Source organism: Petromyzon marinus, chromosome 50, assembly GCF_048934315.1.
Source record: "Petromyzon marinus isolate PM22_M1 ecotype Great Lakes invasive population chromosome 50, UKy_Petmar_22M1.pri1.0, whole genome shotgun sequence".
NCBI lineage: Eukaryota > Metazoa > Chordata > Hyperoartia > Petromyzontiformes > Petromyzontidae > Petromyzon > Petromyzon marinus.
Genome location: NC_133716.1, coordinates 2,101,361 through 2,119,330, shown reverse-complemented (window position 1 = coordinate 2,119,330; position 17,970 = coordinate 2,101,361). Strand labels below are relative to the sequence as shown.

The window sequence follows — 17,970 nt, the reverse complement described above, 5'->3', positions numbered from 1 at the left end:
GGGTGAGTGAGTCGTTGTGACCTGCAGTGTGGTGAGTGGGTGGGTGAGTGAGTCGTTGTGACCTGCAGTGTGGTGAGTGGGTGGGTGAGTGAGTCGTTGTGACCTGCAGTGTGGTGAGTGGGTGGGTGAGTGTGTCGTTGTGACCTGCAGTGTGGTGAGTGGGTGGGTGAGTGTACTGTTGTGACCTGCAGTGTGGTGAGTGGGTGAGTCGTTGTGACGTGCAGTGTTTGAGAGTCGAACCACCAGCCGGGTGGATGAGACGCCACGAGGCAATCCTCAGCACGCTGTGGAGTCGCCGCCCACAATTGACAGGCAAGCTGAGTGAGCGATGTCGAAGCTGCAGTGTTCAGGATGCGGCCGTCCCGCCGGCTGGGCGCGTGGCTTGGAACCTAATCGACAACCTCCTCCCGTGCTCAGCAATCACCATCGGCCTGCTCCCGTAGCTTGAATCCCACCACATTCAGCAGTGGCAACGTTAAGTGGCGGTGCCACCCACATCACCCCTCTGGACAGGCGGGGTCCAGTGCGCGTTTGATCGAGGCGCAACGGTAACTCGCTGCTCGTCACCTCGAGTAATTACGGCTGCCCCCCCACCACCACCCTGAAACAAAGCCGCCGTCACAACCACTCGGGATTGTGAAGATTTTTTTGAAGTGCGCGTTTGATCGAGGCGCAACGGTAACTCGCTGCTCGTCACTTCGCGTCATTACGGCGCCCCCCCCACCACCCTGAAACAAAGCCGCCGTCACAACCACTCGGGATTGTGAAGATTTTTGAAGTGCGCGTTTGGTAGGAGCGCGACGGTAACGCGCTGCTCGTCACCTCGCGTCATTACGGCGCCCCCCCCCACCACCCTGAACAAAGCCGCCGTCACAACCGCTCGGGATTGTGAATCTAAATGTTTGACAAGTGCGCGTTTGATCGGGGCGCGCCGGTAACGCGCTGCTCGTCACCTCGCGTCATTACGGCGCCCCCACCACCACCCTGAAACAAAGCCGCCGTCACAACCGCTCGGGATTGTGAATCTAAATGTTTGACAAGTGCGCGTTTGATCGGGGCGCGCCGGTAACGCGCTGCTCGTCACCTCGCGTCATTACGGCACCCCCCCCCCCACCAGCACCCTTCCTGCCAAGCCACTGGGAATTGTGAAGATTTTTTATTTTTATTTTTTGGGCTGCGGGTCAAGAACGAGAAGCGAGAAACTCGGGGAGCCTCTCTCTCCTCGGCCCCGGCGACATAACGGGACCACCACCACCATCATCATCACCACCCCCGCCTTTGATTTTTAAACGTGAGGGCGACACAACAAGATCCCGGTGAGAGCCACGGTCGCTGTTGACAATTTATTAAAAAAAAAAATCTGATTTAAAAACAAAAACCTCCTCACATAGACTGTGGTCACGCGTTAAACCGCACCGTGTGAAGAAGACGCACTGCGTACACGCTAAAGATAAAGACCCTCGCAACGTCCGTTCGTGTATTATTAACATGTTAAGCACGTGAGTGTGCGTACATTGCGCTGTAATAATGTGTGTTAATACCCGAGTGTAGACCAAAGGTCGCAACGTAACGTCTTGGACAGGCTGTTGTTGGGGGCAGGTTGACGAAGGCCTGAACGGCGACACCCGGCCGCCTTTGTCTCCCCAAGTGCTGCTGCTGCTCGATACAGACACGACCCTTGCTCTAGGGCCGAGGCTCAGGACCGGTTTCAGATCATCGCCGCTGACGTTTGGGCGTGAGCGAGGTATCGAACTAAACAATTATCTACATATATAAAAGGCAAAGTTGTGATTGTGTGCGTCTGTTCAAAATGTTTAGCCGTACTTACCGACATGCAACAAGCTTGAAATTTTGCATGTGGGTACTTTCCAGACTGTACACCATGCAAAAAATATAAAAATACACATTTGTGTTTTTTTTTTGGGGGGGGGGGAGCTCAATAATGTATAGTCTAATCTGTCACGTGACCCGCGCATGTGGAAGCGTAACGCGTTGTAGTGTAGTGGTTAGCGCGTTGTGTATGTGTCTGTGTGTGTCTGCCTGTGTGTGTCTATGTGTGTGTGTGTCTATGTGTGTGTGGAAGCGTAACGCATTGTAGTGTAGTGGTTAGCGCGTTGTGTATGTGTGTGTCTGTCTGTCTGTGTGTGTGTCTGTGTGTGTGTCTATGTGTGTATGGAAGCGTAACGCGTTGTAGTGTAGTGGTTAGCGCGTTGTGTACGTGTGTGTCTGTCTGTGTGTGGAAGCGTAACGCATTGTAGTGTAGTGGTTAGCGCGTTGTGTATGTGTCTGTGTGTCTGCCTGTGTGTGTGTCTGTGTGTGTGGAAGCGTAACGCATTGTAGTGTATTGGTTAGCGCGCTGTGTATGTGTCTGTGTGTGTGTGTCTGTCTGTGTGTGTGTGGAAGCGTAACGCATTGTAGTGTAGTGGTTAGCGCGCTGCGCTACGAACCCGGCGACCCTAGTTCGATTCCCACTCACGGCCACCACCTGTGACGATTATTTGAACCGGTCCTGGGCCTCCCCTAGGTCGAGTCAGCCGCAAACGAGTAACTGCTGTGGTGTGTGAACATCGCCACTGGGGAGACAAAGGCGGCCGCGCGTTGTGGATCCAAGTCCCGGGCGAAGCCGGATAGTACAGCTAGTATACTAATAAACCACTATCTGCTCAGTATGTGCACAGCATCTGCATACTGAACGTTAATCATCGTCATCATCATCCATGGTCAATCCACAGCCGAATGAACGGCTAAGTTATTCGAATGTAGTATCGACAGCATACATTTATTACGTCTATAACCATTTCTTATTGCAACGCATACATATACAGTACGTATAACGTTAAGTACAGTCCAACAATGTACTGTACGTACTGTACGTGTGTGTTCAATGTCGGCGTGTGCACATTGCATGTATGCAGGCGCAGCCCTGCAATTGCCTGCTTCCTTCACTGCTGGCAGAAAGTGGCCTCCGCTAGAGGGAGCTCGAAAGCGATTGTTCGGTCTCCCCAGAATCAGAATATTTATTTAGACTGCAGGAGAAATCCGATGAGCTATAAAGCTCTTTTTTTTACATACAGTATATCCAATTGGGCCCGGGGTAGGAACGTTACAACAACAGACAATACAAAGACACGAAATGAGTTTAAAGTATAAGAACGGTAAACAAATCACCCAAATTTTGATTTAAAGCTTTCGTGACTGCAGTAATTCATATTCTTAGCTCTTTCGGTAAAGTCACGTTGAAGGGAAACAACAAAATAATAAAATATATATAAACACAAACAAGTACATCACTAAACCATCCCCCAAAGCCCACTGAGCTATTAACTTATTTTTTCAAAAGCGTGTTGTTTAGCGCACTGAGCTCTTAACTTATCAAAAGCGAGCTGCTAACAACAAATGATGGCTCAAGAAAAGTGGCCCATCGTTTAGGACATCTACAGCAGCAAAATCATCTTAATAGTCTAAACGCGTGATATTTACCCCACTGAGATATTAACTTATTTCTTTCAAAAGCGTGATGTTTAGCCCACTGAGCTCTTAATTTATCAAAAGCGAGCTGCTAACAACAAATGATGGCTCAAGAAAAGTGGCCCATCGTTTAGGACATCTACAGCAGCAAAATAATCTAAATAGTCTAAACGCGTATATATTTACCCCACTGAGATATTAACTTATTTTTTTAAAGCGACTTGGCTACCGCAATTAATAGCTCAGCAAAGTGGCCGATCGTTTAGGACATCTACAGCAGCAAAATCATCTAAATAGTCTAAACGCGTGATGTTATTAAATGTGGAGGAAAAAATCCACGCCACCACGGGGAGAACGTGTCGGTTTAGCACGTAGGAAGGCATTCGTGACCAATATTATCCATAATAAGAGGTGAGCCGGAATAGAATCTATCGGCCAGACAACCATGAACTTACATTCTTGGTTCTTTCGGTAAAGTCACGTAGAAGGGAAACAATAAAATAATAAAAGTAGAAGGGAAACAATAAAATAATAAAAGTATAAAATTGTATTGTATACTTTTATTACTTTATTGTTTCCCTTCTACGTGACTTTACCGAAAGAACCAAGAATATGAATCCCTGCAGTCACGAAAGCTTTAAATCAAAACCATGAACTTGTTTTTCACGACTGCACTCGATCCGTTTTGATGGGAGTTCTCACCATTTATAGACATGGTTATTGTGGACATTAGCCAAGCTAATGGTTTTTGCACAATATACACAATACAGTATACAGAAGGCCCGGGTGATTTTTTCTTTCACGCGTTGTGATGTTGGTATTCAGGACTTAATCTGTATGTCTTCTGAAATGTAAACGCAGTAAAACATCGGAATTTACATTTAGCTGCCGTCAGGCCGGCTAAATTATAACATTTTTTTGCAAGCTTCAGGCTCTCAACTCTATATTACAGTATTTATTATCTCTGCCTTCTCTATCATTTTCTTTAAATCTCTCGTCTGAATTCACATCTTTCATATCTTTCCTTGACAGTTCTCTCAATACATTTCCTTAATATCTTCTGAACGTGCCTCTCTCATTAACTGTCTCACATAGCTTCCAACCTTGCAACTCAGGATGCTACGGGTAAACAAACATGTTGGACAATACTTGAGTTATAATCTTTGGTTCTATTCGGTAAAGTCACGTAGGTAAAAAATAAAATAACAAAAATCACGACGTTTCTGCCACAACACAAGCGGCCTTCAGGTGAAGGGACCGTGCTGTCCTCATGACAGCACGGTCCCTTCACCTGATGAAGGCCACTTGTGTTGTGGCCGAAACGTCGTGATTTTTGTTATTTTATTTTTTACCTACATGACTTTACCGAATAGAACCAAAGAGTATGGATCCTTGCAGTCACGAAAGCATCAAATCTAGAATACTTGAGTTGCTTTGATCTCTGCGTTGCTCCGATCCCTGCGTTGCTCCGATCCCTGTGTTGCTCCGATCCCTGCGTTGCTCCGATCCTCGCGTTGCCAGGCTGTGGTGGCTATTCCAGCCCCGTGGAGCCGTGGGTTGGTGGATCTCACAAATGTTGTGAAGCTCCCCATGGGCGTCTAGGAATGACCACACCCTGTCTTGCCAGGGTGAAGGCGTGCAGCAAATATGAACTCTTAACTGTTCCATCTGCATGGCATAGAGGGTTGCCCCCTCTGCCGTGTGGGGTTTCTCCAGGTGCACTGCATTCTCATTGGCGTTTGGAATATCTTTGATTCTGACTCATTCAGGGAACACAGATGCAATTGCTGTTAATTTTTACTTTATTTTGTGTTCTTTAATATATGGTTCTGATCTAATTATGCCAATTCATATAATGTTGCATTTTTTTCTGTCGTTATGATATTGTCGCTGTGAACCGTTTTCTGTTATCATCTTATTTGCTACAAGTTTAGTGATCTCTGATAAAATCCAGGTCACCCTTGTAAACAAGGCCTTGTTCACTTCCTGGTCTGAATGGGTTTCAATTTCTTGGTGAAATAAAGATTGGATTGCATTGGAATCCATATCTCACATTTATCTGGTATATGTCTGTTCTGATTACATCCCTCCCATATATTTTTTATGTGTAGATCATGGCTCTCAGAGTATTGTCAACCCAGGCTCTCGATTGAAAGGTTTGCATTATATTTTGAGTGCTTTGATTCCCCAGTTTTTTGGCAGCCAATACAAAGACAGGGGGTGGAGCACGTGGATTCTGCCACAGCGTCCCGTCATCATAGCACAGTCAACCTGCCCATGCATGGGGCCTGCCAATCTGGCTCTACCCACCACCCCCTCGTGTCCCATGTCAGCTTTAATAGGTGCTCACGAACAGCACTTGCACCATCGGGGGATCGTTAGTCTTCGTGTTCGTTTCCACATGCATGCTTGTCGGTAAGGGACACAGATGGTGCATGAGTCAATCCACGGCACCTGGGGTCTGTCCCGTGACCTCCTGCCAGCGATCATTTGACATTTCACGTGGCCTTAAAGTGTACATAGCCTGGCACAAGCGCCGCGATGACGTCACCGCCACTTAGTGGCAAATGACGATTGTTGTTGTTGTTGTTGTGCTATTCTCCCTTCATAGAGAAGAGACTGGAGCCCATGACAGCACAGACGTATGTAACAAGAGCAGCAGCAGCAGCATGTGGCCAGCCACTCCATGCCGCGCGCTGTCCCGCGCCTTCCTGGCACGCCTGTGCTTCTGGTCACTGGCGGCGCTCTCCGCCGTCACTGTGGCACTGGTGCTGCTGCTATCGTACGGCGACCGCATGGAGGAGCGCCTGCTGCTCATGCAGCTGCCGTGGCAGGCGCCCGACTGCCGCCCGGACCGCTCGGCTGGCGGCGTTTCCCCGCAGGGGCGAGCGCGGTTCCTCAGCTCCCCCGGCGAGTTGTGCCGCCCCGGAGCGGAGCCCTTCCTCCTGATCTGCGTGGCGAGCGCGCCGGAACACCGGTCGCGGCGCGAGGCCATCAGGGAGACGTGGGGTGGCGTGCGGAAGGTGGCGGTGGCCTCGCCCGGCGGTGGCGGTGGCCGGGCGCTGGACGTGCGCGTCGTGTTTGTGCTGGGAGTGACGCGCAGCGACCGGACGAGGGCCAGCGTGCAGAACGAGTCGGTGGAACGGCGCGACATTGTGCAGGCTCGTCCCACCCACCCCTCTAACCTCTCTCTCTCTCTCTTCCGTGATTCCGGTGAAGGTTTTGGTTAGCAGACTAGACTTGAAATCCAGAAGTCATCAATTCTGTTTGGATATTTTCCGTGGTTGTCTGGCACAAGTTCAAAGCTTTCTTACTGAAATGTCACCACAGAACTGCTTCAGTGACCTCACCTTGGTGCCAGTCCCATATTGTTGTAATATTCATCAATGCATTATGTCAATAGTGCACAACTGTGACTTTAAAGTGTTGTCGTACGATTGAGGGATGCTGCCGTATAATGGTTCGCACACTGGACTTGCAATCCAGTGGTCGACGGTTAATTTCTACTTCCTGGCCGCAGAATTTCGAAAATTGTTTCTTAAATTGGGGTGGTTGTGGGTTCGATCCCGACCCTGACGCCTGTATATTTGGAGTTTGCATATTCTCCCTGAGGTCACGTGGATTTTTTTCCGGGTCCCCCGGTTTTTCACTCCGTATTTAGAAACATGCTCATGCCTTACCCTAATTTTATATGCATGCTTTCATGATCAGTATTATTATTCATAATTAGTGTCTATAACCCTCCACCGCTGGACAGAGCAAATCAAATAAAGATGTCAAGTTTGCAAATATCCCAAGTGATTTGGTTTTCTAGCAATCCGGAGACATTTCGAAAAGCAAGCTGCATTTTGATAATATTCATACGACGATTCGATGGAGATGACAAACGGCGTCATCGGGCCTGAACAAACCTCAGCTCTTGCCTAATGAAACGCATGGGAGAGCCGCACAGCACAACCGCGAACACTTTACCCAGTGGCACGGCGGCGAGCGGTGTTCATTCGTCACGCGTCGGCTGACGCAGAACCGTCGCCCCCCGCGCAGGCGGAATTCCTCGACACGTACCGCAACCTGACGCTGAAGACGATGGCGACGCTGCAGTGGTTCGTGTCGCGCTGCCCCGGGGTGCGCTTCCTCCTCAAAGCGGACGACGACGTCTTTGTGAATCCGCACTCCCTGGTGGAACACCTGCACGACGCTCACGGACCGGCGTCGCCAGCTGACGAGGACTACGGTAAGCAACTTTGCAGAGTTGAGCCTTGCCGGGGTCACTCTCGGGGGGGTCAGCGCAAGCGCTGAGCTGGCACCGCAGAGATGCTGGGTTCGAATACAGGTAGCCACACATGATTGAACCGGGTTCTGAAGCGTAGTAAGTTGATGATCTTAGCTTGGTCACCAATGTATGTATGTCTGTTGAACTTCTCGTGCACCATCTGGTATGGATGCATCGTGCATTGAGGGAGTCTACAGATGCGGTTCTGCAGTGTCATTTTCTCGGGCTGCCGTCATTGTTTAACACGAAGGGTTGTACTGTTCTGCGAAAATATTTGAATGGAGTCTAAGCAGAAATAGTGGCGAAATTAGGGTCAAATATGGGGAAATAACTGCCACGACCCAGGGGGCATGAGCAGGGCCTCATCCAGCAGCGGATGACACAAGGGCTGTACGTGTACAACCAATCATTCATCACGAATCGTCAGCAAAGGACCATAGGGGCCAATTGTGTGACCTCTTGCATGACTGAGAAATTTGCACCCTACAGGCGCGTATTGTAATGTCAATTATTATCGAGCACATTTGTTATTCTTGCCTAAAAGCACAAGGTTACTACGACGGTGATGTGTTTCACAGACGAGTATAGCTTGCTAGTTGGGAGCGATGTTGCTACGTGGTTCCAACTTCAGTCATTTGCAGCTAAATTTGTAAAAATTTGGGAAATGTGGACAAGGACACGGGCACACGTGGCCTGCGTCTTTTTTTCAGATAAGGTCACGGACTCCATTAGCGGCCACTGTGAAGCAGATGGCACTGTTAGCTTTCGGTGAATACGCCCACAGTATTGACCAGGGCGGCCAATGTGCTCGGCCTTGGAACCTCTGCGGCAAGGAGCAAGCGCGCTACCGCTGTGTCGTGCCACCGCGCCAGTGTCCGCAACAGCAGCAGCATCATCATCATCATCCGGTTTTTCCCTCCGCATTTAGAATCAATGTGCGTTTAAGAGTATTTGGCTGCTATAAATTTCCACGTGATTAGCCACTTCGTTGAGCTATAATTTGTGGCCAGGTCGCTTCTGAAAATGAGCTATATCGCTCAGTGGGCCTTACCTGGTAAAATTATTTTTAGGGAGTACATCATTAGCGGCAGCTGGAACAGCAGCAGCATCGGCTGACGTAACATTATGATCAGTGGTGTAGCTTGGTTGGCATTGGTCCTGGTGCAAAGAATGAATTGGGGGGGGGGCCCTTGTCCAATTTCCACCCTCTTCCTAGCCTGTCGCCTGGAGCCCTCTCACCCGTGGATCTTGTGGTTGTGTACACACGCTTGTGTTGGATGGTCACTGTTGGAACGCCAGTTGGCGGAGGCAAAGGTGGCGGTGTTGGCGGCGGCGAAGGAGGTCACGACCTGTACCTGGGCCGTGTGCACTCGCGGGTGAAGCCGAACCGGGACCCGGCGAGCAAGGCGTTTGTGAGCGACGAGCGCTTTCCGGGCGACCACTACGCCCCCTACTGCAGCGGCACCGCCTACGTCCTCTCCGGCAGCGCGGCGCGCAAGGTGCGCAAACCCTCACATGCGGCATCGTCATATAGCCGTGACCTATCCATTGATGGATGAAGGCCTCCCCTAGCCGGTGCCATTCCTCGTGGTTGTGCAGTGCCACAATCCATCTGCACATAAGCCGATCTCATCACTCCATCTCTGTAGTGGGCGTATATTCGGGAATGTTTCCTCCTATGGCTGCCACTCTGTCGTGAGTTTTCACCACAAGCCATGATCCCTGCGAGCAACGTGGCCTGCCCAAGCCCAGTCACTTAGCATTGTAAAGGACAGATATTGTTCTCTGATCAATGTGGTCCACTTTCCATCTCACCATTGATTTCATGGCCCAAGCCCACTTACTTTTCACTGTGATGTCTCCATGAATTAATTTGACTGGCTCCAAGGATTGTTCCCAGTGTACTTCTACCTCTTGTCTTTTTGCGCAATTTTCAGCTTTTGTTCCATTAAATTATTAGTGTCCATTGCATATTCCCGATCAATATGCCATGGCAGGTAACATACACTGATTAAATACACATTTTTTTTGCCACTTTGGTATGTTGCTGATCATGATTAAGTTCAGTTTATTGTGTTTTATTGTTATTGATAAACACGTCTATATATATATACACCTCCTATTAACCGCTCTTGCAGTTATACGCGCCTCCGAGACGACCCGGTTGCGAGCGCCTATTAAGGCCAACATGAAACACCAGCGGGTCGGTGTTGCCAGCACCATGCCTGACTACCTCCCAGGCGCTGATATTCACGTACCACACCAGGAACTCGTTTAAGTCTTAGACTACCCAGAGGAGGCTCAAGACACGTTCAAAGACCGCTTACTACAACTGGTATTTGTGGCTGGGAATCGAACTCCGGTCCCAGGGACCCGTAGTGCCGTGCGCGAACGCCCGCTTTTATGCTTACTCTCAGCCACAGTACAGCTCCATCTCCGTGTTTACCTGTGCTTTTTAACCGTTCTCTCTCTCTCTCTGCCCGTACATCCGCTCCTCCGCGCTCCCTGCTCCCGCAAGGTTCTATCCACTGCCCTGCTGCTACCGGCGCCGCTGCTGCCGCTGGAAGACGTGTTCGTGGGCGAGTGCGCCCGGCGCGCCGGCCTGCGCCCATCGCACACGGCGCTCTTCTCGGGCTCACTGCGCCTGCCCTTCAACCGCTGCTGCTACGGCCGCATCTTCTCGTCGCACCGCATGGAGCCTGCCGACCAGCGGCGAGCGTGGAGCGTGCTGCGGGGCCCGCCCTGCTCGCACGTCGAGCGACTCGCCGGCTTCGCCGTGTGCCGCGCCCTCGGGATGATCGCCGGCGCCTGGGCCTCGCTCGTGGGGCGGCAGTCGAACATCACCGCGTCGGCGAGCGGATTCGCCTGAGTGCCATCCGTCCCGACCCCCTTCCGGGCTGACGATTTGTGTGGAGGTGGATGGGCGTGGGGTTCGGAAGGGTTCAACACGTCCGTGTCGGTGATTCAGAGCAGGCAAGAGTGCTTTAGCGGGGTTCATAAATGGCCGTGTCGGTGACAAGGGTGGCTTAGAGGGGTGCATAATGGCTGTGTCGGTGACACTGGGCAGGCAGTCTGACACAAGTGTGAAACTTTACTGACGAAATTAAAACCCGCAGGACTGATCCAGTGACTTCATCGGGGGGTGTCAATCAAATATATATTTTTATATATGTCAACAGCTGTGATTTTAAAGTGTTGTTTACTTGTTAAGGGTGCCGCTGTGGTGTAATGGTTATCAAACTGGGACTTGCGATCCAGAGTTTGCCGGTTCAATTTCATCCGATCCTCTGGCACGATAGTTGTAACAACAGTGCAAAGTTTCTGAAATCCAAACCCACTGCCTCTGTCCACGCAGCAGTGTAAATGGGCATCACCGCGGTTGATCGTCAGTTTGCGTGTGGCGGGGTAAAGTGTGGGTTTTCCCACATCTTCCAAGATGTCTGACCAGTGAGGAAGAATAGGCCAAGTACCATCTAGATATACTGTTTTAGAAGGGCTCAATGGAGCTCCCTTCAAGTACCAGTAGTTGCACAAGCCGCAGTTTCACACTGATGCCAGACAGCTTAGGACACTACCGAGGTGTATCTACAACATAAGCGTTTTCTGTGGTTGGAGTTGAGTCTTTTAATTCGCTGTACACTTAAAACTACAGTCCACAAATAGGCTGCCGGGTGGCCTTGAGGACTCATAATGCCCATGTTGGAGACAATGCAAGGTCATCATGAACTTTCTGGCTGGATTATGCATCGGGTACCACGAATAATCTTTTTCATTGGGTATTCTATTTTCAAATATTGACCCACGTAGATTTGTTTTTTGTTAAACGATTGGAATTGATCTAATCGAGCTCGAAAAGCACATGGAATGAAATCGCCTGTGTTGAACAATGCCTTGTGATAGAGGTACCACCAAGGCTTCCTTGCCCAGGAATTGGTCAAACATCTCATTGTGGGACTCTCTTAAAAAAACACATTGGTGAGACTCAGTCAGGCGCTCACTGGGTAGTTCCACAAACTAGGCACATTGATATTTAAACTTTAATAATAATAGTGATAATAAAAATCAAGTTTTATTATGCGCACATTTTCATGGGAACAGTCACCCGTCTCTTTAAAGTGGTAGTGGGTTTGACACTCCCGATTCGTGCTTATTGGGGCGTTATTTTAAAGATGATGATAATGCAGAAGGCACGGCTTGTGAAGTAAGCTACGTACTTGGAAATGAATGCACCATCACCATCCTAGCATTGATGGGAATATTCGGTTCAGAGTTCATCGGACAGCCCTTGCTGTTGGATGAGCAATTCTCCCTTGTCAAGAGAGGTGGACATGTTATTTTAAAACCTAAATTACAGTCCTAATTGGTTGACATAATATGCCCAAGTGAAAAGCCACTGAATGAGTATTATATTTATGATGTCCGACATCTTTAAGGTGTCTTGAATTTACTCGTTTGCAGTTGTGATACTGAAATCTATCAATATAAGAGTTTCAGAAACAAAAGTGCAACTGAAAATGAAAAAGACTCATGTTCGACACATCACTGTATTTATTTAAGTGAGTATAACAGAAGCCATATTTTTTGTTTCCACGTATTATTGTTCAATAGTTTTTTTTACGTTTTAATTGTTTTACAAATTGTCGGGTGTCTTTGTGCGTTTGCGCTATTTTAAAGTTTGCGTGAGAAGTCAACAGTATCAAAATCAGCAGTGGAATAGTAATGCTCATTTCTGTTGGGCGCCCCAAATCAAAAGTTAAAATACCACATTCCTATGATGAGGATCATCACTACTGGTGACTTACCACAAAGTGGTACTCATTTTATTGAACCTGGAGTATATGATGATGATGATGGAGAGAGTTGGCTTTCAATGGGGATTTGAACTCATAACTTTCTGATTTGAGTCTAGTACCCTGGCATACCATCAACTGATTATGTCTATATTTTTTTAAGTCATACGAACATTTTAAATGGTGAGTTTATAGTACAATAACGATATTTAACAATGGGGGTGTTTTATAACAACAAAAAATTGAAGGTGCCAAAAATATGTTTTTGACATTTTCCATTTTACCCAAATATTAGCGTTGCTATTTCCACGTGCAATATATGTATCTAGTGAATGCAGTTAGAATGGGTGTCTATTACACTGATCCAGGGCCACCGAGATCACGTTTACTGATTCTAGGTTTCAGCCACCCGTGTTTCAGCCACGTTCTCAAGTGTGGCGAGTTGATGGTCTCAGCCCGGTCACCAGTGACTACACAAAAAAATCCATCACATGCCATTATATATATTTTTTACTTACTTCAGTTGTGAACATTTACTTGTCTTTAAAACAGTGTGAACCACTCGTGCGCAGGTGAAGACGGCGCTGGATAAATATTGTAGTGAGAGTGTGAAAGGACGTGTAGTCATATCAAAATATTATAAAACCGTGTACCCGTGGCACACCATAGAAGGTTGGTAGAGTCGAGGACATAATCTCTTGTGAAAGAGAACCTGAAAGGGAAGAGCGTTGAAGGGGGCACGGTTCAAGATGAGCAGCAGGAAGAAATAAGGAGCGCCAATTAGGAAGCGGTGGAGGGGGGAGAAGGAATGACCTGGTCAAGATATCTGGGATGAGAGAATGATGATGAGAGGGCAGGGAAAGGAGGGGGAGATAAGGATGGAGGAAGCATGAGTGAGCTGCACGTAGCAGCATTTGTTTTAACGGGGGTGGGAGAGGGATTCAGAGTGGGGGTGGCCACACACAAGTCACGTAATTTACAGTAGGTGTGAGCTGATGTATGCGGATTTATGAATCCACTCCTGAATAAAGGCCTCCCCCACACCGTGTCAGTCATAGGGGTTGATTGTTAGTCAATGTAAAAAAGTCCCCAGTACTTTCAAGAGCATTAGGCAGGCGATGCTTTTAGCTTACGATGGTCTAATTAGTGGAAATTCCACTGTTTCCATGGAAGGAGAAATAGCACCTCTGTTAAATTCCCTCAGAGGTGTTCTTTGTTATCACACGGATCCCGGAGGGATGATGATGAGAGTCGGCTCCTGGTAGGGATTTGAACTCCAGCAAAAAATAACGTGTGCAAGAAGACGACGACGACATTGATTTAAAATGTTAACTTTTAGTGAAGGGATTTTATTCATCTGCGTATATCCATGTTTACAATGCACTATACAGGTTGCTGGGGTTAGTGAGCGAGACCGAAGCCATACATCTACACAGTTGTGAGCTTACAAGCAGAAGATTTGTGAGGTTTTCTGCCTTGGTAAATTTGTACAGAATTGTGCCATGGTATTATAATTTGTCCAAATGCGTAGTTTAACATTTTTATATGAGAATAATGGGGAGGATTTTATGACTGTGTCTGATGTACCTTGGATTTATCCTCGTCATTTTGTCTTCACTATTGCCCTCTCTTTCGATTGTCGTACATGCAGTTGATTTTGTTTTGAACAGTTCAGTAATTCGCATGGGTGAAATATGAAATAATTATCTTTAAAAAAAACACAAATTAATGTATTTTAAAATAATCAGTGTTAAGGTACTCGATTAAAGCCCTGGGTTTTGGTGTCTCTCATTGAACAACCACTCGAGTGGGAGACCCTGGGACGGGACCTTTTAAGTCGTGATTTGAGTTGTGCATCTGCTGTCCCATCGCAACGAAGCAAGCCAAAGTCATCGCCATCCTGAAACCCAGAAAGCCGCAAGACTCACCCTCCAGCTACAGACCCAACAAATCCCTCTTGTCCTCCACCTACAAGCTGAAGGAACGAGCCACGCTTGCCATACTTTGCCCCATTGTCGACTGCCAACTTTCCTCTAGATGAAGCCGGATTTTCGAACTGGCTGTAGCGGCTGCTATGAACAAATCGCCACCTTTCACCCTCATTTAAAACCGGCGCGGCAATGATTGGCCTCTGTGCTGCCTGTGACGCTGTTTGGCGTCACGGCTTGCCGCTGAAGTTGGTCAAGGTCATCGTATGCCGCTCTACTGTACAACAACCGTACACTTAGGGTGTGCACCTCATTGGTGAACATAGCCGCTGCAAGAGAATCGTGATCAATGGCCTCCCTCAAGGTCTCGGTACGAGCGTTTAACAAATATAAGTGACCTGCCATGCGCATCAACTAACAAGTTCATAGATGCAGAAGACTTAGCCCTTGCCTGTCCAGGGCACAAACCTCGAGAACATTGCCAATACTTCTTGGTTATTTCGGTAAAGTCACGTAGAATGGAAATAAAATATTTTATTTCCATTCTACGTGACTTTACCGAAAGAACCAAGAAGATGAATCCCTGCAGTCACGAAAGCTTCAAATCGAAATTGCCACTACTCTTAACGTTATTGGAGGCATATTTACGTAGCTGGAGTCTCTGACAAAATCCCTTCAAAGCCACCGGATGCGCTTTTCACGTGAACAGTCACAACAGAAAATGCCACCCTCGCAGTGTCCTTCTGCGGTGGCTCAGTGCGCTATGACCCCACTCCAAGATATCGAGGTGTTATCGATATAAGCCTGGCCTTCATGTCACAGATCAGTGAAAAGACCAAATCAAGAATCGTCCGCCAACAGAAACTTGGAACGGCCCGGGTCATCTCAGCTGATGTGCTACGAGCTGCCGCCCTTTTATTGGCACTGCACTGCAATCTGATCCAGAATCTCGCACACAAACTGCCGAATGGACAATTAACCGGAACACTCAAAGTGACAGCAAATTCCTGGCTCTCTGTTCTGGTGAACATTCTGCAGAGACTTGCGAGGGAGTTCACACATTTTCTTGCCAATGACAACCTCTCCCATCAGCTAAGAGCTCAGAAATGCTCCTTGCCACCGGATCCAAGTCCCGATCCCCATCCTGGAATCGCTCTTTCACCATCCTCGAATTTCACCCAGATCTGGAAGAATGTTGACAGTGGACTAATGCGAACATCCAAAATAAACACCTCACTTGAGACCCAAACGTGAACACCTTCTGGCTTTGACATTCCTTGACACTGGTGTAACCGTCAACCACATCAGATCATCAACATATATGTGAAATTAAATACATTATGAGCGACAGTTTGATTGTGGCCATGCGACCCAAACTACTGCAGTCTGCATTCCATCATTGAAGGAACAGTAAAACTACATTCACCCCTGAAGCCATCTTGTGGCTAGCGGATCTTGACGTTGGCGTTCAGCGCCTGAACATATTGTTACTGTTACGTGCAAGAAGCCAGGACATTGGGTTATCAATCCACGGATGTTGGCCTCTCTCGGTGGACAAATACTCAAGTTATAATCGCACCGAATCGGCACCCTTTGTGCGATTTGAGATCCGTTATCTGGGGGTCCCACGGGTACGATTCCCATGTCGGCTACAACAGAGTCAGCAGTATTTGGAGTTTCATGTTCAAGCCGCGTGATTGGACTTGACACAGGAGAGCCATTGTCTGAGCCATTTTCTTTAAACTCACTGTGGATGTGTCCACGTCAATCGAGTTTGTTGGAGCGATGCGAGCTCAACCTAACGATGGTATTGTGATGTTTTCTGGTGTTGTGGCTATTGTGTATAGGCGAGGATCTGGCTAGTCGTGGTTACAGTTGGGGTTAACCACTCATCGTGATTGTTAGACCTCTGCCCAGGATTGTAGTGATGGAAAAAAAGCTTGGGCAGGACGAGTATTAGAGTTGGATATAGTTAATCTGTTTAGGCTTGTGGTAGGATTAAAGCAGTATCTCGTCTGAAACAAGAAATTACGTTACTGGCATGTGAATGCAGATGAAAGCAGATGAGGTAGGCATTTCGTGGCACGATTGGGTAATCGACTTTGAATATTAAAAAATAATGTGACTGGAGTACTTTGTAGACATCAGCAGGAAGAGAGGAGGTTGTAATGGGTGGGGCACGTGTGTAGGATGGAGGAGGGTGATGATGATTGAAGGATGTGTTAACTGCGTCACAAGGAAGCCATAATCTCACCCTTCTCCATAATTATGTCCGCCAGTGCAGTTAAACCCACTACCATTTCCATCACTTCCATCTCTTACATCTCTAATGCCGCTTAGTCAACGCCTGAGCTGTTGTCCACTCTTAGGTCTTCCTTTGTAGTATAAAAAAGTAAAAGTGATGTTCTGCTCAAATGAGCCTTGAGCCAGTGCTCATCTGCTTAGAGCCCTGAGCCAGCAGTGAAAATTCCACATGGCAGGGGGGGGGGGGTTCTATTCATAGGATACCCACTGTTGACTACGCAAAGTGGTGTTTTATTTTATCAAACCCGGAAGGATGATGGGCTGAGTGAATCCCCCCGACCCCCAAACAAGATGTGAACTCGCAACCTTGTGATTGCGAGCCACTTGCTCATCCGCAGTGCCACTTGGCCTGGTTTGTTTTGCACAACAGGTGTCCTTTAGGCACCTTCCAGTCTCATCATCAACAGCTGAAATGTCACTGACTTTTGGGTGCCACTAAAATACCTGATAAATGATAACGTCACGATACCGGTAAATTTAGTATTTTTTGTGTCGACATTTATTCCGTGATAACTTTCTGAAGTCAGACTCATTGCAGCTTCATCCTCATGCATGATATAATCTGCATGTTTTTACTCGTACAGTGTTTAGGTTATTTAACAATAAGTATTGTTTATGATGTGAACACTTTAAGTGATCATTGTGTGCTACCCACTACGAATGCAGTTTGTTAAAAATAAATGAAATTAAACCTTATTGTTTTGCCTTGTGTTTAAGTAATGTGTCAAAGGACTTAGTAAGCGCTGTCTTTGCAGTGGCCCGTGACTCAGGCTGTGTCAAAGCACTTAGCTGGCAGTGTTGAGATTCTCGGTTTGAGAATTCAGCACCAAAGATTAGTGTGAGCTCGCCTCCCCATCACCGGCTCATATCCCCACCAAAGATGAACATCAGTGGAAGGATGCAGGCAAGGCTGAGGAGTCCGTTTCCTTCTATGACCTGTCCCAGGTGCTGGCTGAAGTCATCCTGTGGGTAACTTTGTGTGTGTTCACCTGCTTGTGTGGTCACCTCTATGCATATATGTTCATCTGTTTTTCCTTGTATATGTGTGTTCACCTGTAGGTGTGTTAACCTGTGTTCACCTGTGGGTGTGTTATGCTTGTAAAAGTTGGACCCCCTAATGGAACATCTTTGCCGGTGAGAAACATTTAGGCTGGCCTGCCTACGATCTTTCCTGGGTTTAATCTGGCTGGATTGTGCGGGCACACAA

At 47.7% G+C, this 17,970-nt stretch overlaps 1 protein-coding gene across 2 annotated transcripts; it reads left to right on the top strand.

The window, feature by feature from the left end:
- Positions 1–870: 870 nt before the first annotated feature.
- LOC116953260 (beta-1,3-galactosyltransferase 4-like) lies at positions 871–17,459 on the top strand. 2 transcript variants are annotated; one of them, XM_032973315.2, is made up of 6 exons: positions 871–1,316; positions 1,583–1,744; positions 6,080–6,629; positions 7,513–7,702; positions 9,041–9,240; positions 10,260–17,459. In XM_032973315.2, the coding sequence occupies exons 3-6, from the start codon at positions 6,138–6,140 to the stop codon at positions 10,608–10,610; spliced, it is 1,233 nt and encodes a 410-aa protein (XP_032829206.2). In that variant the 5' UTR covers positions 871–1,316; positions 1,583–1,744; positions 6,080–6,137; the 3' UTR covers positions 10,611–17,459. The 2 variants fall into 2 exon arrangements, with proteins under 2 accessions (XP_032829206.2, XP_032829207.2); XM_032973316.2 differs by lacking the exon at positions 1,583–1,744 and having other exon boundaries at positions 873–1,316.
- Positions 17,460–17,970: the final 511 nt, after the last annotated feature.

Coding starts and splice junctions, on each gene's coding strand:
- LOC116953260 (XM_032973315.2), top strand. CDS start 6,138: ATGTGGCCAGCCACTCCATGCCGCGCGCTGTCCCGCGCCTTCCTGGCA. Junction 6,630..7,512: donor AACGGCGCGACATTGTGCAG/GCTCGTCCCACC, acceptor CCCCCCGCGCAG/GCGGAATTCCTCGACACGTA. Junction 7,703..9,040: donor GCCAGCTGACGAGGACTACG/GTAAGCAACTTT, acceptor TTGGAACGCCAG/TTGGCGGAGGCAAAGGTGGC.